We start from the raw sequence: 27,799 nt of genomic DNA, 5'->3' as shown, positions 1-27,799 counted from the left end.
TGGCAGATAATAGCTTTGTGTAATAGAAGGAACGATCAGCCAACATGCAGGATGTTGGCTGATCGTTGTCTCTTAATGTCTTTAAACATGTTGAAAGACAAACGAGGAGCATAGAGACTATGTGCTGTCACTCTGTGCAATAGAAGCGGCGGCGGCATACCGCTGCTATCTTCTATAGACTCCCCGAACAATCTAAAGATCGCCCATGCAGCCTCCCCTGCAGCTCTATGCACACACTCCCCCCGCACTTACCTGCTCGCTGTCAGCACGTGTAATAGCAGTGGTGCTCACTCTGGGCTCAACACGAAGCAATGCCAATAGAAAAAGTGGTCTTTTACCAGACTAAGCGCCCTCTCTACACATGGCCCATACATCCTTGCCCTTCTGCATCGCCCAATTTGGAGTAATATAGAAATATAGGACAGTAAATTGACATAAATGTTAAAATTTGATAAAATATTTCTTACCTAAATGTCATAATGTGTCCATTGGCACAGAAACATGCAAGGCAGGTACTATTACTCATTGACACTATATCTCCACGGAGAACGAAAGAAGTCTCTGTAATGTTGTGTTTATAAATGCAGTTCTGGGAGGGCAGTGAGATCACCTTCGCCTGTTTTTCTGAACATATTACTGCATATTGGTTTTCACTGATTTCCTGAGACGAAGATGGTGAGACTGAAACTGGCCTCCTTTTTTTCAACCGCTCCTTGTCATCCTTATCCTCAGGTGCGTTGGGTTCCCTCCAGGCCTCATATGCCGGAGGGATAATAGCGCCTAGAGAGTCCAGAAATGCCATCCTTAAGATTGCACCCTTTAGCCTCAGTATTGTTCCTTTAAAATAGAAAATGTATGACATTGTATTTCAGATATCAGCAAATGAGTATAGAACAAAGTAAGAACTACAGTGCTAGCATACAGTATACTATCATGCTTGGCTTTGTAGCAGACCCAATGTGAAATCAAAATTATACAAATATATATATATATATATATATATATATATATATATATATATATGTCTGTTCTGTTCTCGTTCTACTATGGGTTATATTCAGCTGATGTGGTACTTACCACTTGGAGATACAATAACCGGCTGAAGAAGTCTCTGGTCTCTTCCTGGTGGCAAGTTTAATACAATAACTAACACAGTCCCTAATGTGGTTCCAACCCATAAACATGGTGAAGTCGATGTGTCAGGTTTCCTTGTGAACGTCTCACAAAAATGAAGAGCAGATATTGCTTCCCGTGACTCCTTGTCTATACTGGTCACACTGGAACTCCGGGAGCGGCTGAAGGAGTTGTCTCTGACATCTAAGATTATAACACATCAGGAAATCACCGACTGAAAATTTATCAAATAATTTAGGTATATGTAGAACAGCAATCATTTTACATAAAAAGATCAAGGAACTTCTTGTTTTGTTGGACTTTTGTCAACTTCTTAGAGCGTAAGTGCAGGGATTGTACCATGGTCATGTGGACCTACCTTTCCCTCAGTACTCTGGAACCTGTCTGTTTATATTTATCATTAGAGAATAGATTTTTCATCCCATCGCCTTTTTTATTTGTAGGGATTTGTATTAATATCTCAGCAAATCACGTCTTACCTAGTTCAGGCTTTAATTCTGTAGGTAGGCTTAACTTCCTTGACATCTTTGCTGAAAGATAAAAAAAAATATAAACATTCTTAAAACCAACTTAAGTATATAAATTCATGTGGCATAAAAGTTTCCATCAGAGTCCACACACCGATTACTGACAGACAGACCGACCAAAAGAGTGAGGACAGAAATCATTAAAGGGGATGTGTCATCAGAAAATTATTAAAATTCAGCTTTTTATACTTTTCTTTAAATACGTTTTGGGAGCTTTATTATATTAGCAGTTATGTTTTAGAATAACCCTGACATTTTATCCCCATTTTTACTCTGGTCACTAAGCCTAATATTAACACGACATATCCTGTTCTGTAGATAAAATGTTTAGCAAATATCTCATTATTATAGGGAAAACACAATGCAAGATAAATAATACAGGTTGGCACCATTCCCAATAGGTCACATTGCATGCCTAGAATAGGTCACATTGCATGCCTAGAAAACATTCCCATATATGTCAATGAGTTAGCTGGTCTATTACTTTCTATAGTTCATGTGTCTGCTGTAAAACATGCAACAGAGCAATATAATTGTCCCATTGTGTACAGAATATGAAAAAAAATAATAAATAAAACTCAGGAAATAGACTTAAAAAACAGACGAAAAAAAAGACACCTTCCCTTTAAGGAAATGATGGCTAGCTGATTTGATTTTAAATTGAGTGCTAAAATATATCAACACACAATGATAAGTGAATACAATTAATATCATCGATTAATAAAGCAAATATCTGAAACAACCACAATCTGACAACAGGCGTGCAGGCAGTTTTCAAGTGAACAATACACAAACTTAAGATTTAAGAACTTTGAAAAGATTTAAGAACTTTGAAAAGACTTGTGCACACACATTAACCACAACCCATAAAAGAAAAGACTGGTACAATCATAATACATCTAAGGTTCTCCGACTATATGTGATATTGCAGTACTAGTTAAAGGGGTTGTCCAGCAAAAAAATGTTTTCTTTCAAATCAACTGGTATCAGAAAGTTAAATAGATTTGTAATTTACTTCTATTTAAAAATCTCAAGTCTTCCCATACTTATAAACTACTATATATCCTGCAGGAAGTGTTGTTTGTTTACATTCAGAAACAGTGCTCTCTGCTGACATCTCTGGCGGAGTCAGGAACTGTCCTGAGCAGGAGAGGTTTTCTATGGGGACTTGCTGCTGCTCTGGACAGTTCCTGACTCCGCCAGAGATGTCAGTAGAGAGCAATGTTTCTGAATGTAAACAAACAACACTTCATGCAGGATATATAGTAGCTAATAAGTATGGAAAGACTTGAGATTTTTAAATGGAAGTAAATTACAAATCTATTTAACTTTCTGAAACCAGTTGATTTGAAAGAAATTTTTTTTTCGCTGGACAACCCCTTTAAGCAACACACTCAAACCATTAATAAAGCAGTTATACGATATGTACGGGGCTCACAGGGACTGATCAGATGATTACTGAAGCCAAATACTGAAGAGAATTCATCCATAAGACATTTTGGTTTTAACCTTACAGGTAGTGAAATCTGAAATTCTAAGCCAGGTGTCAGAGGCAACCAAAGGGAGAAACAGAAGACATTGCTATTTTTATTACTGCTTAGACCTTTTACTACATCAACCTAAAATTAAATGAGAACTATCAGCAGGTTAGACAAATCTAACCTGCTGCTATGCCCCTACTGCACAGGAGACGCCAAGGAGGAAGATGTGTCTCCTATAGTATGACTCCTATATAGTATAACTTATCTGTCCAAATAGTTGGGGTTTTTTTGCAGTTCCAATAGTTTTTGACTCTCCCCTATTACAAGACCCCAATATTCAAGAAGGGGTCAAAGAGTGATCCTGGAAACTACAGGCCCGTAAGTCTAACATCTATAGTAGGTAAAGTATTTGAGGGGTTTGTAAGAGATGCTATGTATCCTAATGAAAATAATCTTATGACGCAGCACCAGCATGGATTTATGAGGGATCGGTCCTGTCAGAATAATCTGATCGGCTTCTATGAAGAGGTAAGTTATAGATTGGACCTGGGGGAGGCTGTGGATGTTGTGTATCTGGACTTTTCAAAGGCATTTGATACTGTGCCGCATGAAAGGTTGGTCTACAAAATGAGGATGCTGGGACTCGGGGAAAACGTATGCAAATGGGTAAGTAACTGGTTGTGTGATAGAAAACAGAGGGTGGTCATTGATGGAACATATTCAGATTGGGTTTTAGTTACTAGTGGGGTACCACAGGGGTCAGTGTAGGGTTCACTTCTTTTTAATATTTTTATTAATGATCTTGTTGAGGGGCTACAGAGTAGAATCTCCATTTTTGCAGATGATACTAAACTAGGTAAAGTAATCAGTACAGAGGAGAATAATATCATATTACAGAGGGATTTGGAGAAGCTAGAGGCTTGGGCGGTGAAATGGCAAATGAAGTTTAATGTGGATAAATGTAAGGTTATGCACTTGGGCCATAGAAATAATAAGTACAGTTATGTGCTAAATAATAAAACACTGGGTAAAACTACTTCTGAAAAGGACCTGGGGGTATTGGTGGACAGTAAACTCAACTTTAGTGATCAGTGCCAGGCAGCAGCTGCCAAGGCTAATAAAATAATGGGATGCATCAAAAGAGGTATAGATGCTAAAGATGAGAACATAGTTTTGCCTCTTTATAAATCACTGGTCAGACCACACATGGAATACTGTGTACAGTTTTGGGCACCGGTATATAAGAAGGACACAGCTGAACTGGAGCGGGTGCAGAGTAGGGTGACAAAGGTCATTAAGGGAATGGTTGGGTTACAGGACCAGGACAGGTTATCAAGCTTGGGGTTATTTACGCTAGAAAAAACACGTCTTAGTGGCGATCTGATCCCAATGTACAAATATATGAATGGACAGTACAGAGATCTTTGTAGTGGTCTCCTTACTCCTAGGTCTGTAAACATGACAATCGGGCATCCTCTACGTCTAGAGGAAAGAAGATTTTATCATCAGCATCAACGTGGGTTCCTATCTTTTGAAACCATAACAGCAATGCGGCAGGTATGTTTAGGAGGGATAGATAACATAAAAGTGTTCATTATTACAACATAGAATAGACTTACCTACACCAAGAGGACTACACATATACACCCATAGTGTACTATTATTTCTGTCACCACGTGTGAGAAAGGCTTACAATGTTGTGTGCCATATACTTTACCTTGACATACAGGGAGCGCTCTTGATGAGGAAAAGTCTAAACAATTACTTGGAGCGATAAGCACGGCAATGGGATTTGCATTAAGAATGAATAATCAGCTAAACAGTTTCATTTTTAGAACATATGATTGAACATTTTTGTATGATTTAAGTCATGTTAATGTTAGTTCATGGACACAAACATTCTCTGTGCTATTAAATAGTTCTTCTTCCCATTGATATAGAAGTGTTTCACTAGAACGCATGAATAAAGCCAACATCCGAAATGCTTAGTTCCACTCACCTTGTGACTGGTTAGATAACAAGGCTCAATATACAAATACAACATATTGTGTTATCATTTATTTAAAAGAATCACTTTTTTTTTTTAAAGGGAACCTGTCACTAGGTGTATGCCGCCTTAAATGAGGGCAGAATAAACTAGTGATAGTAATGCTGAACAGATCGGTGTATTACTTACATTATTCTCCTCAGCCGTTCTCCTAATGTGCAGGAGAATAGGATTCTTGACACACTCCGCCCCCCAGCTGCTGATTAACAGTTGGCTGCCTATACACAGCATGGACAGTTAACTGCCAATCAGCAGATGGTGGGCAGAGTTTTCTGCTTCTCATGAATATCCAGGACTACTGTGCTCATGCACATAATGGAAAGGACTACTTATTGTCCATGTTATTTATGAGGATCTCCCTGGATCAGCTGCACAGAACAATGTACATCATTCTGTTCAGCTTCTCTGCCACTAGATTATGCTACTTAGATAGGACATAGAGATGAGCGAACCGGGTTCGGTTTGAGTCCATCCGAACCCGAACGATCTGCATTTGATTAGTGGTGGCTGCTGAAGTTGGATAAAGCTCTAAGGTTGTCTGGAAAACATGGAAATAGTCATTGGCTGTATCCATGTTTTCCAAATAGCCTTAGGGCTTTATCCAACTTCCGCAGCCACCGCTACTCAAATGCCGAAAGTTCGGGTTCGGATGGACTTGAGCATGCTCCAGGTTCGCTCATCTCTAATAGGACAGCATAAACCTACTGACAGAGTCTCTTTAAATAACAAACTAGGTGATCATTGAGATGTAAAAAAGGAAAAGTTTACTTTGTGTATGTTGGTCGCCAGAGTATGTTGTATTTGTTGAACCTTGCCATTTCCCCAGGCAACCCCAAAACTCAATTAACCAATATAGGATTTACCCTGGAAAAAGGAATTATTTTCCCATCCATGATTGTTTTGTTAATTGAGTCCCAAAAACAGAAGCAGCAAAGTGATTATTGTGTTGCAATCAAAGAAGAGATTGTTGGACCCGTCCCCTTGTGGTTAGTTTCCCAGAGAGCAAGACACAACAATAGGGTGACAGGAGAATTGTGTCTTTCCTACCTATGTCAGTGGCTACCGCCCTGGAAAACTTTCTGCCCTTGCTCTTCACTGCAAATAACATGTCAATAGAAGATGTCAGTGTCTCGCGTCTCAAGACGTCTGAAACTCAACACAGCCGAGTAATTACAAACATAAATACTGTACCCTTTTCTATAAATAATTTCATTGCCTGTTCATCATCTGATGATGTGGGAGAGCCACAACCTATACGAGTGAACACAAAATTTAATGCACATATATAGCAGAGAATTATATGGTAGATACTGGTGCTGCCATGGTGGTTACTGGAAAGCAAGGTTAGTAAAGTGCTGTTAATGAAGACAATAAATGCATCAGGTAAATGACACTTCTAATCCGCGCACAGAATTTAAGAAGCCTTGAATTGTTAACATACAAATTACAAAGTAGCAAATACACAGTTAGCTGCTTGTAAAAAAGAAGCATTATTCTCACATTTTAGGCACAGTGAATAAGCACGCCAGTCCTAAATCAGTCTAACATAACACCTACTTAGCGGAGATCACAATATGAATTTGGCCTCATTTTCTGCTTTTTGCTGTACAGCAAGCAGTATGAACCAATGACAGGAGATTTCTGCTATTCAGGAAATCTGCTCCTAGCCAACCATTCTCCTTCTTGTGCCGTAGAACTTTTCTGTAGGACAAAAGTCCTAAAATGTTATGGGAACCTAAATGGGAACATATGTGAGGTATCAGTATTACTTAGTACTTACCAGCTGCTGTATGTCCTGCAAGAAGTGGTGTATTTTTTTCCAGTCTGGAGAGCAGAAGAGGTTTTCTATGGGGATTTGCCACTTCTCTGGGCATTTCCTACAGGAAATCGTGTATCCTCTCCAGTCTGCTGCCACCTCTGTCCATGTCAGGAACTGTCCAGAGCAGGAGAGGTTTTCCTGACATGGACACAGGTGGCAGCAGAGAGCACTGTGTCAGACTGGAAAGAATGCACCACTTCCTGCAGGATATACAACAGCTGATAAGTACTGGAAGACTGAATATTTTTAAATAGAATTTACAGATCTCTAGGAGCAATTGATTTAAAAGTATTTTTTTCCAATGGAGTACCGCTTTAAGGATAGGCCAGTAATTGTAAAGTCAGCAGCTATTACACTGGTTTATCACCCAGCTTCCCATACTTAATGCATATGAATCTCTCTTATAATATTACTATGCAGAGATATCTGTCTTCAGTGCAGTTTCCGTGCACCATTCTATTAATAAATGAAGAAAATTAGGGCGAACAATGTGATACACACACACAGTAATGCCGTATTCCAAGAGACTATAAGACTAATCTCTCATACACTGCGCTGCCCTTCATTTGTTCAGCTGAAGTAAATAGATCTGCAATGCAAAGAACAAGAACTTGTAAGTTTCCATTAACACGCGCTGCATTTGGAAACTGGGGGCTAGTGTTAGACACTGTTGTATCTGACATGTTCTATGTATAATCCCACCTTCCTGTTCCAGCAATTTATGGTCCCCACCTCTCACCAATCTCCCCCCCCCCCCCCCAAATATTAGAAAGATGTGTCCAAAACCACAGCCCCATTTCTTCCCCCAATATTTTCATTTTTTTAGTTTTTGAATCACTGCATGCTTAGAGCGTAAACTTTTTTTTTCTCCCTATCAACATAGCTGCAGTAGGGTGGCTTGTTTTTTCATAGAAAGAGTTAAAGGGGTTATAACTGCATAACTATATCTAAAACATTAGGTAATTAAAAGTTAAGTTTGCAATTGGTACTTATTCCATTTGTAGCTGTGTCTCCCTCCTAGGCCCTCTGATGTGTCAGCATCAGTGTGTGTACAGGCTCCCCTGCCACCTTATCTCTGCAGTAATCCATCACACTGACAGCTCCCAGCTACATGGGAGTTGTGGGGTGTTGGTGTAGCTGAGCCCAGCACAGAACAGCAGAGCACAGGCCAGCAGCAGTGATCTCAGCTCTAGTGCTGTTGGTGAAGATGGTGAAGGTGTCTGCCTAGCGATGAAAACCAATTTCAAGCAAAATGGTGCATAGTGGGGATGGGAATGGTCCTTTTATTGGGACTATTCTGGGGTAGCTACAACCTTTTACATAGTTTTGTATTTACAATACAATACATTAATTAAATTTATTGCTCACAATTTTTGTAAACTTTATTTTTCCTTTTTTTTTTTTTTTATTCCCTCCAGGGCACGAGTGTCAAACTCAAATACACAGTGGACCAAAGTTAAAAACTTTGAAAAAATGTTTCCTCATACATATATCTGCACTGCCCGAAATAAAAATATTTTTTGTTCAAAGACACGTGATCACAGAGACGAGTAAAAGGTACGCTTTGGATGCATATCCATGCGGTGAGATCCCCTTTAAACATTGAATCTGGAGCAGGCAAACCATACTAATTCCCTCCAATAAAAATCCAACCAATTAAGTCTATGAAGTCAAGTCTAGTCCTTGGAGTAGCAAGGAAAAGTACATAAAGAAGCTAGACTCTGATCTGCTGTGAAGCATGCTGGTCCAAGCCCAATATCTGGCATCTCTTCTTGGATGCTAGTGGATAAATGTTTGTGGCTTGGAGCGGAGAAAAACCTCTAGATTGAATGAATGTTACGGGCAGACACTGGGGCTCCCGGTGACACGTGAGAGCGGAGTGTGGGGCTCCCGGTGACACGTGATAGCGGCGTGTGGGGCTCCCGGTGACACGTGAGAGCGGCGTGTGGGGTCCCCAGAGACACGAGAGAGCGGCGTGTGGGGCTCCTTGGTGGGCCAACTCCAGCAGATAAATTGATTTTCTCTTCAGGCCAAATATAACTACACCACAGGCCAGAGTTTGACAATCATGTTTTAGAGGAAGTTACGGTGTGATCAGCTGATCATTTGTATATTGCACTGGTATACTAAGTATACCAAAGCATTATTGCCTGTCAGTGCCTCCAGCTCAGCGTAACAAACACAGCACCATGTCAGACACTGTGGACTTTGTAAATGAAGCCAGGGTAACCATCGACATCCACACTATAGTTTGTAACAGTCAGTGACCACGGCATGTAAGGGGTTACACATTTGGGATTGCACACAAAGCTGAGCTCGAAAACGGTGAGTTTCTCAAGGACTAATGAAATATTTCTCGTTTCTTTGGTGCAGACTTATTTTTCTGCTGTTTGAGAACTAATTTTTCCCCACTATTTTTTAGCTCTGAGATCACTCTTCTGGTACAGTCGTTTTATGTTGAAACTTTAAACTTCCATTCAGTAAAAGCTACTTATTTTTACACCTCTTAACCTCGTTCACAGTAAAAATCTCTCAAATTTATTTCATCCCGGTGTCTAAAACAAAATTAATTTGCACTGCATATGTTTTCCAAGTCGGCTACTCTGTTGTGAAATATACATATTTTTTTAAACAAATTACTAGAATCATATTTCCGCTTTGGGAAACCTAACCTGGCACATGATATACTATTACTTCAGGATTATTCAGCTTTGTCATCTCAACCCCCCATCCTCCGATGCCTTACAGTGTCTGCTGAGTGCCCGAGGACCTTGTGACCATACAACATTACTCTGTTTGCAATGTCCCCCATTAAAAGACCTAAGCAGTGCCATTAAAAGGGAAGCGGTCAGCCGTAATTCACATATTTTTCTATGGTATGGAAGCACAGCTGGATATATGAAAGGTGCAATGTGTCTCCTTGACCATACAGCTATTTAACAAGGTCAGGAGACTGGGACGTAAATTGCCCCTGACAGATTCCCTTGAAATATTTTAAGGCATTTAAGTGTTGAGATTTGTGACTTATGATGGGTAACATTTCCTAAGGAGACTTACAATAGCCCACATTTATTTGGTGGACTAGCAGGAAACCATGTAACTGGAGTTTTTTCTTAAGGTGCTCATTGTAGAACCCACGGTGAGACTAACAATTCCTTCCATACTTGTTATTATCTATTCAGTCTCCTTCCCCCAGTTCTCAGAGGCTGCTTTCTGCTGAAGACACAAAAATCGTGTGGGAGCTTTTCTCTCCCTCTCCTCCTCCCCCTCCTTTCTGAAGCCAATAATATGAATAGGTCCCTGGCAGGCTCCATCTGCAACATTGTAGCTTTTTTGTAATGCTAGGAGGGATAATGTGAGATCAAGTTGCTAATGAACTTACTGTGATTAATCCTCCTGACATTACAAGGTGCTGTGTTACAATGTTGCAGATAAAACCTGCCAGGGACTTGTTTACATTATCTGTCTCAAGAGGGAGGGGGGAGACAGAGAAAAAAGCTCACACACAGATTTGTGTGTCTTCAGCAGAAAGCAGCAGCTGAACACTGGGGGAAAGAAATAATAGATAGATAGATAATGAATAGATAATAACAAGTATGGAAGGAATTGTTAGTCTCACCATGGGCAGCAACATTATAAAAGTTCTGTTTGAGTGGAATACCCCTTTAATCATTTGATAGATGTTTCTAAGGATTTGCTACTCAAGTCTTTGCAGCCTATATTAAAATATTTCTCATTTTACAGCAGAGATGACTAAAGTAGCAGCTATTACAAGGTGTAACCACTATGTAGGGAGGGTAATGCGACAATTATTCTTTGGTTCCATCATATGTCGACCACACAGCCCCAACTAAACAGGAAGATGATATGTGGCTTTTAGCAATTCAAAATAGAGCAATCGGCTAATGATAAAGTATTCTCTTTTTTTGCCGGCTGTTCTCAGGCCCTACAACACAAAGTTATAGTGGTCTTTTTGGCCGACAATCGCCCCTTGTAATAAGACCCTTACACAATCAGTCACTGAAATCTGCAAAAGGGGAAAGCACAATGAAATTTGCACAATTTGGTGTGAATCTGAGTAGCAGATTACCCTGTGGTTTCTTGGACAGAGGTTTGGGTAAGTTCACCATATCTCCATTTTCTTTTGTGACAGTATAATCAAGGCTTGTGTATGTCTGCTGGTCAGAACATAAAGCCAATATACATTCTGATATTTCCGTGTAGCCGCCTACCTCCTCGTTCCGGGACCAGTGTTCCTATTTTTGTAGGTGCTGCAGTTTTTGAGCTATTTGTTTCAATAGAAATAAACAAATAACTTCCTTTGGTGCACTGGGGTGTACCCTCTGTCCCTCAAAGCAATATTACTCCTGCTTGCCAGCTCAAAATCCGCATGTCTACTTAAAGGGAACCTGTCATACTTGCTGCCAGGGCAGAGCCCGTCTGACCCCCTGGTGGAGCCCCGCGTACTTTATCCTTGCAGGAAGTCCAGCTTCTGGACCCGGGCGCCCGAAGCTGTGCGCGCGCTATATGCAAATCAATAGAGTTGAGTCGGTCATTTTCTATGGACGTCAGACTCGTCTCTATTGATTTGCATATAGCGCACACACAGCTTCGGGCGGCGATTTCTCCGCCGCAGGACTTCCTGGAAGGATTCAGTAACGGGGGGCTCCACTGGGGGGGGGGGGGGGGAGGGGGGGTTGTATATTTCTATTGAGTTGCTCAGAAACAGCGGCACCTACAAAAATAACACCACCTGCACCGGAGCTAGGACGTATGTAGTTACAAGGACATATCAACAAGTTCATATAGAAAACCTAATAGTTTCCCTATAAAAGGGCTAAATCCATTTCGCTAGGCGGTTGAAGGTAAGCATGTTATTATCAGCTTATTATCTGAAGTAGTAAACAGTATACAGCCATAATAATACTGTTAGATTACAAATTAGAAAGACATGCAAATTAGGTCAAGCTCACAGTCATGCTCACCTGAGGTGGGAGATTTGCAACGATCCTCTGAGGCTGTGGGACTCTCATTAATGTCACAAAGACCAGCTGAAAGATGAAACATCACAGCAGGATTAGTAAAATGACCTATAAACCATCATAAAAAATGCTCTTCAGTCAGTAGCGATATATATATGTGATATATATATAAGTGATATATATAAGTGATATATATATATATAAGTGATATAAAAGTGATATATATAAGTGATATATATATATATATAAGTGATGTATAAGTGATATATATATAAGTGATCACTTATATATATATATATATCACTTATATGTACAATCAACCTTAGTAAACACTGCAAGAAAAAAACTAAAATAATGAGATTTAGGAAGACTGAAACGAGGCTGCTATAACAGTTTTTTTTTCTCTCCACGGCCAGTGCAGTTCCTCTGTGAAAAGTAATGTAAATGTAATGTAAAAGGGTGAATTCAAAAGAACCATGAACTATAAAGGAAGGACTTATACTTCTCTGTATACTACTCTGTGCTGAACTTAAAGGGGTGCTCCAGTGTGGGGGCACTTTTTTGGGGGGACCGGGGAGGAGGTGGCTGAAATAAAAGACGTCCACTTCCCTCCCCGATTCCAGCAGCGGGTCCCGCATCACGGCGCTCCGGTCCCCGACCGCTACCTGGTGTCGGATGCCGCCCGAGACGCTACGTCTCAGGCCCGCTCAGCCACTCAGTGAAGGAGGCGGGATCCGAGCGGACTTCAAACGGATCCCGCCTCCTTCACTGAGTGGCTGAGCGGCCCTGAGACGTAGCGTCTCAGGCGGCGTCCGACACCCGGAAGCGGCCGGGAACCGGAGCGCCGTGATGCGGGACCCGCCGCTGGAACTGGGGAGGTAAGTGGACGTCTTTTATTTCAGCCACCTCCCCCAAAAAAAGTGCCCCCCCCCGTTGGAACACCCCTTTAATGTGCTGTTCTTAAAACTGCAGTAGCAGTGAAACGTGAAAAAAAAAAAAACTGCCATGTGTGAAAGCAGCCTAAAAAGGATAGTGTTGGGGGTTACTAGCTACACAAGTAGTCTATGGCACTGGATAACATGAGACATCACAATCAGAACAGTGCTTGGTCTAGGCAGAGTCAGTACAGGGGTAAGTTCACATGTAATTAATCTGCTGCAGAGTTCATGCAGCGACATATTTACACATATTTTTGGATTGGTTTCTGCCCAAGACAAGACTAACAATTCCTTCCATACTTGTTATTATCTATTTCGTCTCCTTCCCCCCAGTTCTTAGCTGCTGAGGATACAAAAATCTGTGTGTGAGCTTTTCTCTGTGTCTTACCCTCCCTCCCTTCTGCAGCAGCCTATGTAAACAAGTCCCTGGCAGGCTTTATCTGCAACATTATACATTTTTTGTAATGCTGGAAGAGGTACTCTGAGATGAAGTTGCAAGTTGCTCCCAGCATTACAAAGCAGCTACAATGTTGCAGATACAGCCAGTCAGTCAGGGACTTGTTTACATCAGCCGTTTCAGAAGGGAGGGGAGACAGAGAGAAAAGTTCACACACAGATTTTTGTGTTTCCAGCAGAAAGGAGCAACTGAGAACTGGGTGAAGGAGACTGAATAGATAATAAGTATGGAAGGAATTGTTAGTCTCACCATAGGCAGCAACATATCAAAAGTAATGTTAACACATGAACACATGTAAATAGCTAAAATCAGCAGCATCAGATCACAGCGGATTTTGTCTGAACGTCCTTAGACCCCATTTCCACACTTCAACCTCCCCAGGTGGTCAAAAACTACTGACTGTTCTGGGGATTACAAGACATAACAATTAAAGAAAAAAAAAAAGAGACCCTAATAAAAAAAGCAACACTGTCAAAAGTAATTTCCTCTCAATGTTATTATGTACAATGAGAGAGTAAAAGGAGAAGAGGTAAAATAAATATTCTCCCTTTTTGACTAAGTATCTAGAAATCCTGATCCGTCATCACAAAGCCAAAACCCCCAACTACTGTAACGATTGGATAGGTGAAAAGATTCTGAAAGTCTTTTCTTTGTACTTGCTTGAATCTCCCCCAACAGCCAACAGTCTGTGTGCTGCATTCACATTCATTGTGAGGACTGCTAAGCAGCATGTAGCACACAGATGAGAGGCCTACTACAGGGACATGTGAGCAGAAACATTGCCGGGGGGCAATCGAGCGGCCGGGGCTGCAAGGGGGCGATCGAGCGGCCGGGCCTTGGGGGGGGGGGGGGGGGGGGGGGACGGAGGCGTTGCAAGCGATCGGGGTGTAGTGGGGGGGGGGGGGGGTGTAGGGGGGGGCCTGCGATCGGGGCTGCGGGGGGGGGGGGGATTTGGGGCGATCGGGCGGCCGGGGCTGCGGACTGGAGCATATACTACACCTGGTCCCCGCTCCGGCTTGTCCCCGCTCCGGCAGGCGGGGTTAATGGGGTGGGCTGCAGACAAACTCGCAGCAGGGATGTACATCCCTGCTGCGTGTTTGTCTGCCATTAAAAGTATAGGGCCGGGATCTGCAGCGAGTCTCGCTGCAAATACGCAGCAAGGGGACTCACTGCAGACCCGCCAAGTGGGTTTGTAGCCTTAGGGTATGTTCATACGGAGTAAAAATGGCGGAATTCTATATCATGTCATGTTAATTCTATGAGCGGAGAGCAGCGGAGAGCTCGGCATTCCACAGACAAACTGAGGCAGTCAGGATTTCACAGCGTCCGCTCCGTCACTATTACTCAGTGTGAACATACCCTTACAGTACTATATAATTTTGAATCTTTTATTTCAACCACTAAACTTTTCTATCGCTTCTCTCATACATATCTAAATTTTCAGCATCTACACAGATGTCATATGTAACTCATGCAGTTCCTTTACTAACTTACTGAATATTGGTAATTTCATCTTATGCTGTCACAAATCCCTTTTTCCATTCCAGCACACTAGTATGAGTGAGACACTACACCAGGGGTCTCCAACCAGGGTGCAGAAAGAACCCGCCGGGGGCACCTCGGTGGGCACGTTCCCTCTAGCAGCTGCTAAGCATGCCCCGCGCTTGCTTTAATGTTTATTCCGCTCACTGTAGTGCAGGGTGATCGGGCTGAACATCAAAGACAACAGAATGGAGGAGCAGGAACTGTCAGCGTGCTACTTGTCCATTCATCCTCATAGGCTGCAGGCACTTCATATTCCTATGAGATGCAGGAACGCGCTCTCTCCAGCAGGCGCAGTGACATGGCGTCATCACACCTGCGGGTGTATCCCATCCCTGCAGCTCCCACCAAGCTGGAGGGCACCCGATCCATGCCTGGGATTAGGTAAGTATTAGTATTATTTTTTTTTGTTTTTTTTGGAGCACAACAGGGGCCATTATTACTATTTTGGGAGGTGGGATATGCAAAGCAAGGAACATTATTACTATATGGAAGGGGAACAGCAGGGGGCATTACTACTATATGGAGGGGCACAGCAGGGGGCATTACTACTATATGGAAGGGGAACAGCAAGGGGCATTATTACTATATGGAGGGGCACAGCAGGGGGGGCATTATTACTATGTAGGAGGCACAGCGGTGGGCATTATGACTTTATGGGGGGCACAGCAGGGGGCATTATTATATGGGAGTCACAGTAGGGGATCCTACATACAGGGGGTATCTTACATACCTACCCACACACCAAACGGAGGAATCACTACTGTTTGGGACATTATGTGGGAAAAGGGGAAGTTACTGGAAAAGTGCAGAGTCTAGGGGCCGTATTACATGGCATGATGTGCAGGAGGAAGCGAGTGCCGACCTGTCATCTCAACGCTCGCTTCCTCCTTGTTCCCGGCTCACTGCAGCAGATCGTTGCTAATGTGATTGTTTTGATGTCGGCTGATCGTTACCTTTAATGCTACTTTTACACGGAACGATAATTCGCCTGATCGTACGATTAACGATGTCGAAGTAACAATGTGTTTTTCATAATGATCAGCGTTTAGACAGTACGATATTTCGTACAGAAGATTTGTTTTGCGATCGCTTGAGCCCATCTCCGTTTAGACGGAACGATTCGCAATTTTTTGGCAAACGATCAACGACGATTTGAGAACTTGTTAAAAAATCAAAATGAACGTTTTATCGCTCGTCGCTTGATCGTTCGCAGCGTTTACACATACATCGTTCAAATTCGATCATTATCGTGCGATAATCGTTCCGTGTTAACGCAGCATTAATATGACCTATTAGACCAAACAATTATCGCCCCGATTGGACAAGTACGCCTTTAATTGTTAATAGGTGTAGTAGAGCCCGAGGATATCCGGCAGGTTCTGAAGAGATGAACGGTAGCTAAAAGAAATCTTCATGGAGGTCTGGGCCAGATGGGGAGGAAAACAAAGTGATCAAAGAAGACATCACCGGGGAGTTCCTGACTTTATTTATTTATTTTTTATTTTGTAGAACATTATTTGGTCGGGGTGCCCCAAGGTTAAAATAAAAAAATTCTGAGGGATGCCTCAAAGTGGATAAGGTTGGGAATCACTGCACTAGGCGCACAGTAAACCAAAAGGCAGAGAGTTTATACATCAGGTAAAAGTATTATGCTTTGTCAGGTGACTTACTTATGTTAGAGGAGCGCAGTTTTTTCACAGACTCAGAATATAAACTAGAAAGGCCGCACATGCATGAAGCCACAGTCAGCATACCTTAGTGAAGCGATGAAGAAAGGAAAAGACAAGACACCAGAACAGTACAAAGGAAGATGAAAAAATAAACTTCAAAAGATAAATGTAATCTTAGTACAAACATAATGTAAGAGCAAGTGAGAACAGAAAAGGAGAAATCAAAACAAGGAATGTGAAGAAGAAGAATGGGGAAGCCATTTTTCTTACATATTTTTGGATACAGAACAGGTGACTAAGTGGCTATTATATACAAGTAACATAACATATACAAGTATCGTAACATAACATTGCATAACTCACAAATACTTAAAAAAAAAAATTACTAAGAAGTAATTTATACTAATACAGGACAGAACCTGAAGTGGAAATGCAATGCTACCCTACGTAATAGAAGCAACCAAAGGACTCTGTAAAGTTTCTTTATTCACTATGAGGCTACTTTCCTGATCCTTCAGAATCCTAATAATGAATTACAATAAATAAAAAAACAAATAAAACAAATAAAGAGAGAATATATTTAAAAAAAAGTTATAATAATGTGTACAGGGATACACAGGTTTCATAGACTTCAAAACAGATTCTTCTTTTTAGGGTGCCTTCACACGTAACGACTTGCAGCGCAAATCTTGCTGCGAGTTTTGCAGCGAGACCCACTACGAGCTCGAGGTCCTGACAGGTCCAAGTAACTACATACTCACAGCGGTCTGAAAGACCACTGCGAGTATGTGATGCAGCCGCCCCCTTAACCCCTTCATCTGCTCCCGCTCCACGGTGTATATACATTACGGTGGCTGCGGCTGGGCAACACACTGATATGCTGGGTGGCAGAGCAGGATGCCGGGATCCCGTGCAGCAAGAGACAGGTAATGTATATACACCGCAGAGTGGGGGCAGATGAAGGGGTTAAGGGGCAGCTGCATTACATACTCGCAGTGGTCTTTCAGACCGCTGTGAGTATGTAGTTACTTGGACCTGTCAGGACCTCAGGTTCGTAGTGGGTCTCGCTGCAAAACTCACAGCAAGATTTGCGCTGCGAGTTATGTGTGAAGGCACCCTTTTAGGAACAAATTCATTTATGAAGCGGATATGAGACCTCCATGCTAGAAACGCCCACAAAGTACACAATTTGAAAAAATGCATCCCTCAAACAATTCATATGTGGTTCAAAAAAGTTAAAGGGGTACTCTAGCAAAAAAAAAAATCTTTTCACATCAATTGTTGTCAGAAAGTGACAGAGATTTGTAATTTACTTCTATTTTAAAGCCTCTAGTCTTCCAGTACTTATCAGCTGCTGTATGTCCTGCAGGAAGTGGTGTATTCTTTCAGTCTGACACAGTGCTCTCTGCTGCCACCTCTGTCAGGAAATGTGCAGAGCAGTAGAAAATACCCATATAAAACCTCTCCTGCTTTCCAGACTGGAAAGAACACACCACTTCCTGTAGAACATACAGCAGTTGATAAGTACTGGAAGTACAGAAAGATTTTGTTCACTGGAGTACCCATTTAAAGTGAAGTATGGGTGAAATTTAAAAGTTTAATTTTTGTCAATTTTCATCTTTTTATATGTTACACAGAAAATATTAAAGAGAATCAGTCAGCTGTAATTCAGGTTCCAAACTGCGGACAGATAGCTGTTAGGTCATGGAGACACGTGGTACCTTTCCTATATTTGTATGTGATTCCGGGATGTAGAAAATGCTTTTATTCTATGGTACAAAGTGTCAAAAAGGCTTTCCCAAGGCCAGGATATGCTGCAAACTGTAACACCACCTCCCTGCTGGACTGACACCTGTACGCCAAGTCTCAAGCCTTTGACTCTTTTTACTATAGAATAAAAGCATTTTTCTGTTATGAAGCACAGACAGATATAGGCTAGGTTCACACTACGTTTTTGTAATCCATTTTTTCATCCCTTTAAAAAATTTTTTTTAAAAAGCACAGTCGCATAGACCCGCTTCTGTGTCACCAAGAGGCCATAAGCTTCCTGATCATCCTCTCCAGCAGCCACAGCCCGCACAGCTATGGGAGTCGGGTCGGGTCGTGACACCACCATGTTATCCAGGAAGTGACATCACCATGTTATCCAGGAAGTGACATCACCATGTTATCCAGGAAGTGACATCACCATGTTATCCAGGAAGTGACATCACCATGTTATCCAGGAAGTGACACCACCATGTTATCCAGGAAGTGACACCACCATGTTATCCAGGAAGTGACATCACCATGTTATCCAGGAAGTGACACCACCATGTTATCCAGGAAGTGACATCACCATGTTATCCAGGAAGTGACATCACCATGTTATCCAGGAAGTGACATCACCATGTTATCCAGGAAGTGACATCACCATGTTATCCAGGAAGTGACACCACCATGTTATCCAGGAAGTGACACCACCATGTTATCCAGGAAGTGAAGCCTTGATGCAGTAATAAGTGCAGGGGAAAAAGCATTTTATAAGCATTTCCCATAATGAGTGTATATTGGTGATTTGTATAACTTTTGGGGGCAATACAATAATTTAATAACATTTTTCACCGGACTTTTCCTTTAAGTATTGCCCCCCCTATTTCTAGCGGGTCTAAATCAATGGTGCGTTTTATATTCAGGTGTATATTATAAAGCGAAAAATATGGTACCTCTTTCATACAACTACTACTCTGGCAGCTAAGTCGGGGTCTCTACTGCAGTTAATAGCTGCATTTGTTTAAAAAAAATCTGAAGTCATGAAAACTGCACACATGATAAAACAGCACGATAAATGTACAAAATCATAAACTCTATGTGATTATAAATGGAGAGGTGAATAAAGGAAAAAGCAGGGCTTCTTACCTCCTGACGGTTGCCTTGTTTTGCGTGGAGAACGCGGTTGCCTCTGGTATGGGTCATTTGAGCCATAAAGTTCAATAGTACCAAGGTTTAATAGCACTGTTTTCTGGATGTAGTCCACCATTGCAATACCATTACAGTTTCCAAATACTACTCTGGAAGTTGACAGAAAAGGAAAACAAAAAAGCACAAAATTATTCAAAAATATTGAAAAATATACCTTTATATTTTGCCTCTATGTTCAGACTATTCTATTGTGTCTTATATACAGTATATAGGATTACCGCTGCAGGGGTGGAAGGATGGGGGGGACCAACCAGCCATATAATGTGTATGGTGGCCTCCCGACTCTCCCCAATGTTGTCAGAAGGATCAGCAACTGGATATTAACATGCCTGATCCTCCTAATGTGACAGAATGTGACCCCTTTCCTCATTCTGTACGCAAGCATGCATGTGTATATGGTGGTATAGATAGATGTCAGCATAACAGGCACTTAGCTGACACCTGTCTGATGTGTATAGGCAGACTGAAGCAGAAGAGGAAGGTTTCTGCATCGGACATCAACCTCTTATCCAGTAAGAACATAAGCTAGGTTCCTCATCTCACATGCAAAATACTTATTCCTATAAAGGACACATATAAGTAATTGTTTTTTTCTCCCTACAGGTAAAATGATTGCAAGGAATATTTGGAGAGCACAAACCTATAAAAGTATTGCTGCCAATAACTAATACAGTGGATGAATAATAAATATGCACTTTTAAGACACTAAAGCGGTACTTCTGCGAAAATCTTTTTCTTTTAAATCAAGTGGTCTTGGACAAGGGTGGCAGCAGAGAGCACGGTGTCAGACTGGAAAGAATACACCACTTTCTGTAGGACATACAGCAGCTGATAAGTACTGGAAAACTGGAGATTTTCCAAAAGTATTAAATTACAAATCTATATAAAACTTTCTGACATCAGATGATTTGAAAGAAAAAGATTTTTGGCAGAGTACCCCTTTCAAACTAAAGAGGAGTTCCTTACAATACACGTAGAATGGAATCTGAAAAGCCTTTCCATATAGAGCAGAAAAATTCTGCATGGCAAAAGCAGCACAGTGTGGTTTTTCAAGTATGCAGCAGTTTCAATATGGCAAATGTTCATTATATATATATATATATATATATATATATATATATATATATATATATATAAATAATTATGAAGAACATGTATATATAAATGTATTTAAAAAAACAAAACAACAACAAAGACGACGACATGACTGAAAATATTTTGGGAAATTCACTGCTGAGAAATTGACTGCTAATCTATGACAATATCCAGTGAAAATACAGGCTCTGTGATTGTAGATAATATTTGACTTGAGGCAAACGTATGATAATGTATGGTGCGGGGGGGACTCCAAATCTAGTAATTATAATAACTCCCTGGATCAACACCCCTCCTCTAGAAATCTAATACCTATAACTTTTACATATTTTTCAAGAAAGGTTTTATAACATAGTAACATAGTTAATAAGGTTGAAAGAAGACAAGAGTCCATCAGGTTCAATCTACAGAAACCCGACTGTGCTGATGCAGGGGAGGCAGAAACCCCTATGAAGCAGATGACAATTGCCCCATCACAGGGCGAAAACTCCTTCCAGACTCCAGTGGCGATCAGAATAATCCCTGGATCAATGTATCACCGGAATCTAATGCCCATAACCTGTAATATTATATTTCTAGAGAAGCATCCAGGCCTCCCATCTACTTATATAATGTCTCAGCCATGGGTCCTGGAGTGGTATTCAGGCCCTTTTTAAAAGAAGGAAAATTTGGCTGGGGGTGGTGTAACAATAGAAAAAGACATACTCCCCATCCTCAACCCCCCAGCAGCCCTCTCTGTGACGTCATCGGGTCCCTCAGACCCCGCGGCCTCTGCTTAAAATTTCCTTGTGTATTCCATAGTGTGAACAAACCCTTAAAACAAGCATTAAACAGGTAGCATTGTGGCAATCTCGGGGCCCACTCATCCATGCATAGGCAATCTCACATCACATAGCCTCACACATACTGACTGTTTCCCCTGGGGCAGATGAAATCTTCCAGCAAGACAATGCCGCACCACATGCCTAGCAGGGACACTGGTTGAAAGAGCATTACAAAGACTTCCAAGTACGACCCTGGTCTTTCAATATCCCTGACCTGAACACAACTAAGCATGCGTGGCAGCTTCTTTATTATCATGCACGCTCTATGCCCCCCCCCCCCAGCACTTTCCAGCAGCTGTGGCCTCCACTGTATAACCCGGACAATCTACCATATACTCTCAGCCCTTATAGCCGCTGTCTGTGCTAAACAAGATAGTGACTAGGGATATTATCTGGTGGTCATAACAATGTGACAGTGAATAAAAGAAATTAAAATCTCTACAATTTTATTTTCTGGCCCCGATAGATTCTTTCAATACAGTAAACAAATCAGTCAATTAGAAAGTGACAGGACAGATGGGAGGTAAAGAAGCCGTTTGCTGCTAAAGTGATTTGAATCTGTGTCTAAAAAGGCGGCCATGCTTCCTGACACATTCTCCGGCTCCGTGCATCACTCATTAAGATGAATTACAAGAAAGCTTCGCTCTGACCAGCACCGGCTTACTGATAACCTTACATAATTACTGCCGACTTGTATGTCAGCTTGATGGAGCCGTCTCCTTTCACATTCTAAGCAGCGATAATAAAGCTACCCATTATAAAGTCTGCTTCACGGACGCGTATTGGAAGGCTGCGCGGAAATATTTACACATTGGAAAACGAAGTTGAGGTGAGGATAACGCTGACACGCCCATTCTTTTTGCATTAGTATAGTGTTAGAGATAAGCGAACCTCAAGCAGAGTCCATCCGAACCCGAACGTTCGGCATTTGATTAGCGGGGGCTGCTGAAAATGGATGAAGCACTAAGGGCCCTTTTACACAAAAAGATTATCTGCCACATTGTTATGGGGGCGGCCATCTTGCCTAGGCCGCATTCAGTGACATGTTTTACAGCAAGCCCCATGGACATAGAGGAAAATAGACAGACTTTGTCCCCTTGAGATGAATGTGAAACGTTACTAAGCGTGCTCTGTGACCTTTGATGAGGTCATTCCACAGCTATTGTTTTGTATTGATGCTATCCATCTGCTGGTGTCACATGATGCTGCAATGCTGTACAGATCACTTTACAGCAGCTTTCTCTCATCACTACAGACATAACCAGAAGTCTCAGCTTATTTTTAGCCCCAGTGGTGAGAATGAAAATTGCAACATATCAGGGTTATTTTATAATATAGTGTTAGCCAATAAAGGTATCACTCCTAAAATACTTTGATTACAAGTATTAACCACGATATGGATTTTTCTGGCTAACATGGTACCATACTATACATTTTTTTTCTAACCATAATATAGATAGAAAAATTAAAAATTAGAAAAAAATTTACTGAAAAATCTATTGGGTGTCCAATCAGTTACTATGACATCCACAGTCCTTTTACTAGGCCTCCATACCTGCCGAAGTAAATCTGCCAATAGTCTCTGCCTCAGTCAGACTTTACTAGGAAATCACAGATTAAACAGATATGTGCAATGCCTCAGCATTACATTGATCAGTATAAGCAATCTTATGTTTATTAACAAAAAAAAAAAACCTTACTATAACAAAGTCAAAAATAAAATGCAATTAAAAAGGCCCATCTAAACCAAAATGGTACTGATAAACTACACATCATGGCAAAAATAAAGTCCTCAACAGCCTTATAGATGTAAAAATACAATTATATAATAGGGTCAGATTAGAGCAATTTAAGGAAGAAAAATAAATAAATAATAATAATAATAATAATAAAAAAAAATATATATATATATATATATTTTTTTTTTTTTTTAAGTAGATTTTTTTTTTAAAGCACCAAAATAACACAAAAGCTACAAAACTTGGGTATCACTTTAATTGTACTAACCGACAAAATACATATAAAAGTTAAGCCAACCAAAAATAGTACATGAGCATTTTTTTCAACTTCATCCTACAGATTCTTTTTTCAGTTTCACCAAACATTTTATGGTAAAATTAAAGGTGTCAAAATAAAAAACAAACATTTACTTACAAGCCATATGAAGAATTGACAGCTAGGCTGGTTATTTGCTGGGGAGGTTCTCCGCTGACCCACACAAGTTGTATCACCAGCTCTACCTGGTAGCCAGCAGATTGCTTTAGAGGAGTGCTTTTCACCCTAGAAGAAAATAACAGTAATTTGTAACCTAGGATAAGAAAAGCATGCCACCTTTCAGGAACAGTGCCGCTTCTCAGAAAATCTTTTTCTTTAAAATCAACTGGTGTCTGAAAGTTATATAGATTTGTAATTTACTTCTATTAAAAAAATCTCAAGTTTTCCCATACTTATCAGCTGCTGTATGTCCTACAGGAAGTAGTGTTTTATTTTCAATCTGTCACAGTGCTCTCTGCTAACATCTCTGGCCGAGACAGAAACTGTCCAGAGCAGGAGAGGCTTTCTATGGGGATTCATAGAAAACAGAGACAGAGAGGTGGCAGCAGAGAACACTGTGACAGACTGAAAATAAAAACACTTCCTGTATGACATATAGGAGCTAATAAGTATGGAAAGACTTGGGATCTATATATCTTTCTGATATCGGTTGATTTGAAAGAAAAAGTTTTTCGCTGGACGACCCCTTTAACAAGTCTCTGTGCAGGCTCACATTCAGCTGCTGCACTTACCTTAAACAAGGAACATTGTCCCGAATCCCATCGGATGAACTGCTGCTTGTAGATGGGTGAGACTGAAGAACAATGGGCTGGGAGTTAGGTCCTCCACTAGGCGTTGGCACTTGTTCAATGTCTGGGGACTCTAGATCATTGATTTCATAGAGCAACCTGACTTCCAGCATCTTAAGGCCAAGCACAACGGTAAAAACAAAACAAAAAATACAGGTGAGTCAGCAGGAAATGAACGTACAAGAAATTTTTTTGGTATCAAATCACATTTTGTATCAATTACATTCATCAAAATACGTTAAAAAATTACTAGCAACAAAGTTAAATGATGCAGGCCTGGTCTGTGGTTTAATGGGGTTTTTGCCTCATCCATGTAATAAAAAGGCAACATAAAACCATCAGAAAAAGGGTTTTGCTTTCTTTGAGAATGCCCTAATAAGCTATAAGGAAAGGGGTTACCTTTATACGTGTATATGTGTCTGCACACTCAGGTTTTCAATGCAAATATTGAATAGAAAGCCAGAAGAAGCTCATAAATGAAGGTCAGAGAACAGAAAGACTATAGGGGACATTTATCAAGGGCTTTGCGCCAATTTTTAGGTGAATGATTGGATTTTTTCCTCCATTTTTGTGCTCTAATTATCAACCAGTATTCTACTGTGGAATATTTTTGAGCATTTACCCAAAAATTCACATAGTTGAGGATTTGCGCCCAATTTATCATTTGCGACATTTTAAAAAGTTGCACAAAGTGCTACGTCTTTTCAGTACCAGGTGAATTTGTTTGCGCAATTTCTTGCAAATAATCTGCAAATATTCCGAAATTATTCTATTCACAAATTTTTGAATAGAGTTTGTTAAATTAGTCCTATTCGGCTGGGTAAAAAATAATAAATGTCCCCAAGACGTCTCAGTTTTTCAGATCTATTCCCGGCTGTGTATTCAATAATTGTAAATCCAGACCTGAAAGTGTGAACACAAAATTACTGAAGCGTTCACAGGCCGAACAGATTACTGTAATTAGATTTATTAGCCAGTCACATGGGCACTGGATACTTGACTTATGGTAGTAGTACAGACTTATGGTGCGTTTACACAGGCAGATTTATCTGACCAATTTTGGAAGCCAAAGTCAGGAATGGACTTGAAAAGACAGGGAATCTCAGTCTTTCCTTTATGACCTGCACCCTGTTTATAGTCTGTTCCTGGTTTTGGCTTCAAAAATCTGTCAGATAAATCTGTCTGTGTAAATGCACCATTACTCTGGAGGACAGGGAATGAACTGCTAAACAAAAAAGTTAGCAAAAGACTGAACTGTGTACTTATCCTAGTTATTGACCACAGTCAGAAGAATTTTCCAATTTTCACACTTCTGAATTATACAAATACCATACCCATAAAATAAACTCATTATACCTCATACCAATATTTTTAGTTAGTTTAGTAACTTCACAAAAAATGCTATCAAGTATTTGACAATGTTGGGCGCCTTCATGCAATTCTGCATCAAAGTGGAATGTTTTGTAAAAATGTATAAAAATTCAGGGAGAAACAAATGTAACAGAGAAATGTGGGTTAGAGGTCTCCTGTGCTACAAACCACCACCTCTCCTTTGTACAGACAAAGAAAAATCCTGCTCCCCGAGACAGGTGCTGCATCCTATATATTAACCCTCAATGTTCTGGTATCCTAATAAAATCCTGGACTTTTCTCTACATAAAACTTTCTTTTAAACTTTTTTTCCCAATTTCCATAAAACAAATAAACATAGAGGGGGAGAAGGATCTGACCTACTGATATGTCCCTATTGCATACAGGCGTTTCTTACCTTCACCTCTCTCTGCTATAAGACGCTTAATCCATAAGCCAATTAGGTGTTAGGTGTACTGGGGACGGGGCTGCACCACTCCATCCCACAGCTGATAGTTATTAGAAGGGACGGGCTGATCAGTGTACTGGGGGTGGTCTAGCTCCCAGTGCACCAAAAATAGCATAGGGGTTTAACTCCAAATAGTACGGAAACTGCGCCAAGTATGAAGGTAAGAAACTTACCTTAATCCTCAGAGCCACGTGCACTATAGGGACAAATCAGAAGGCTAGAAGTTTCATAGTTTCCTTTTAAAATATGACACAAAGTATATAAGTTTTCCAATGTATTCAAAACAATTTTATACAATCCATGTTGTGTTGAAATCGGATGTTGCAAATTCTCATTGTGTAATGTACTTAAAGTCACATATACAGATGATACATGAAAGAGCTGAGGCGCTGCATGTGCCGTTACCTGAGACAATGTGGGGATGGAACAGGTAGTGCAAGAAGCCGCTGACCTGAAAGGGTCAAGCAGCAGGCATAACTCTAAAAATCCCCTTATAGTATATCAGACGGGGAGCTGCTATCACCTTGGTTTCAGGTGTAGAACGGACAGCAGACTAGAGGAAAGTAGCGGTTTCAGTAACAATTTCACCCGAGGTGCAGCCAGTACCAGAGATGGAGCAAGAGTCATGCAGAAACATCAGATCAACTCCAGACTTATTATTTAAGTATAAATCACGTCAACCATAATAAAACCATACAAACATTAAAAGAAATCATTCAGAAGAAATAATTAAAAGTTATTACAATTAAAAAGAAAAAAAACACACACACATTTATTTGAGTATGAGAAAGGAATCACTCCTGGTACAGTCACTTTATGGTCTTGTGGTCTAATACTTTTAGGGCCTTTAGAATGCAAGGTTCCTGGTTCATATCCATTTTCAAACTAGTCTATTAACCAAAGAAAAAATAATAAAAAAAATAAATGGAAAGAAAATGCATACTCAAAGAAAGGCTGGTCTGATGTTTCGGCATGAATGTTGCTCCATCTCTAGTACGGTCTCCACCGTGAGTGAAAGTGTTACTGAAACCGCTACTTTCCTCTTGTCTACTGCCAAATCTACTTAAAGTGACGTTTATGTTTATTGCAGCCAAATAGGATTTATCATAGATGCAGAGCTGTCATCATCAGTTTAAAGCTGTAGAAAATCTTAATGCATTACACTTGAGAAGAGGTGCAAAAGTAAAGCCTGGTCTTTACCGGGATGACATCTGTGGTCACTTCCTGTTTGCTGAACCTATAGATGATGACATGGGCTGAGACACCTGCCACACATAGTATCCTGCTCTCCGGGCACCAGGAGATCATCTGGATGGCATAGGGATCTTCATCTACAATGTCTGTGCTAGGTTTATCTTCTTTATTCCGAGATTTCTCAAATACTTTTGCTGTTTTGAGCTTATACAACATTTGCAATGTTACTAGGGAAACACAACCACACATATTAGGAACATCGCAACAGCTTCATTTTGAAAGAAAAAAAAAAATTACTAAAAAACCAACGCTGCTTCAGACAGCTAAAGTGGAATATGATTTTATGTAAACTTGAAGCAAAATATAGCAATACAGAACTTCAGGCTGACCTCCACAGCAAAGAGTAAAGTGCATTCTGACATTTCAAACAACTTTGCAGAAGTCAATAGTACAAGTGATTATA

The 27,799-nt window shown here is 40.7% G+C and overlaps 1 protein-coding gene across 3 annotated transcripts in view; it reads right to left on the bottom strand.

Annotated features, from left to right (window-relative positions):
- Positions 1 to 27,799, bottom strand: part of STXBP5 (syntaxin binding protein 5) — a 262,474-nt gene that overhangs the window by 13,108 nt on the left and 221,567 nt on the right. The window contains exons 15-24 of one of the 3 annotated variants that reach the window (XM_069955279.1): positions 27,343 to 27,563; positions 24,267 to 24,436; positions 23,635 to 23,760; positions 19,499 to 19,650; positions 11,994 to 12,059; positions 6,381 to 6,440; positions 6,237 to 6,284; positions 1,614 to 1,664; positions 1,078 to 1,317; positions 468 to 837 (exon numbers count right to left, since the gene is read on the bottom strand). In XM_069955279.1, the coding sequence (XP_069811380.1) occupies positions 468 to 837; positions 1,078 to 1,317; positions 1,614 to 1,664; positions 6,237 to 6,284; positions 6,381 to 6,440; positions 11,994 to 12,059; positions 19,499 to 19,650; positions 23,635 to 23,760; positions 24,267 to 24,436; positions 27,343 to 27,563 (1,504 nt within the window). The remainder of the gene's footprint in view (positions 1 to 467; positions 838 to 1,077; positions 1,318 to 1,613; positions 1,665 to 6,236; positions 6,285 to 6,380; positions 6,441 to 11,993; positions 12,060 to 19,498; positions 19,651 to 23,634; positions 23,761 to 24,266; positions 24,437 to 27,342; positions 27,564 to 27,799) is intronic. The other 2 variants (XM_069955281.1, XM_069955282.1) reach the window with 2 other exon arrangements.

Source organism: Dendropsophus ebraccatus, chromosome 15, assembly GCF_027789765.1.
Source record: "Dendropsophus ebraccatus isolate aDenEbr1 chromosome 15, aDenEbr1.pat, whole genome shotgun sequence".
Lineage (NCBI taxonomy): Eukaryota > Metazoa > Chordata > Amphibia > Anura > Hylidae > Dendropsophus > Dendropsophus ebraccatus.
This window is presented reverse-complemented; position numbering and strand designations above follow the sequence as displayed.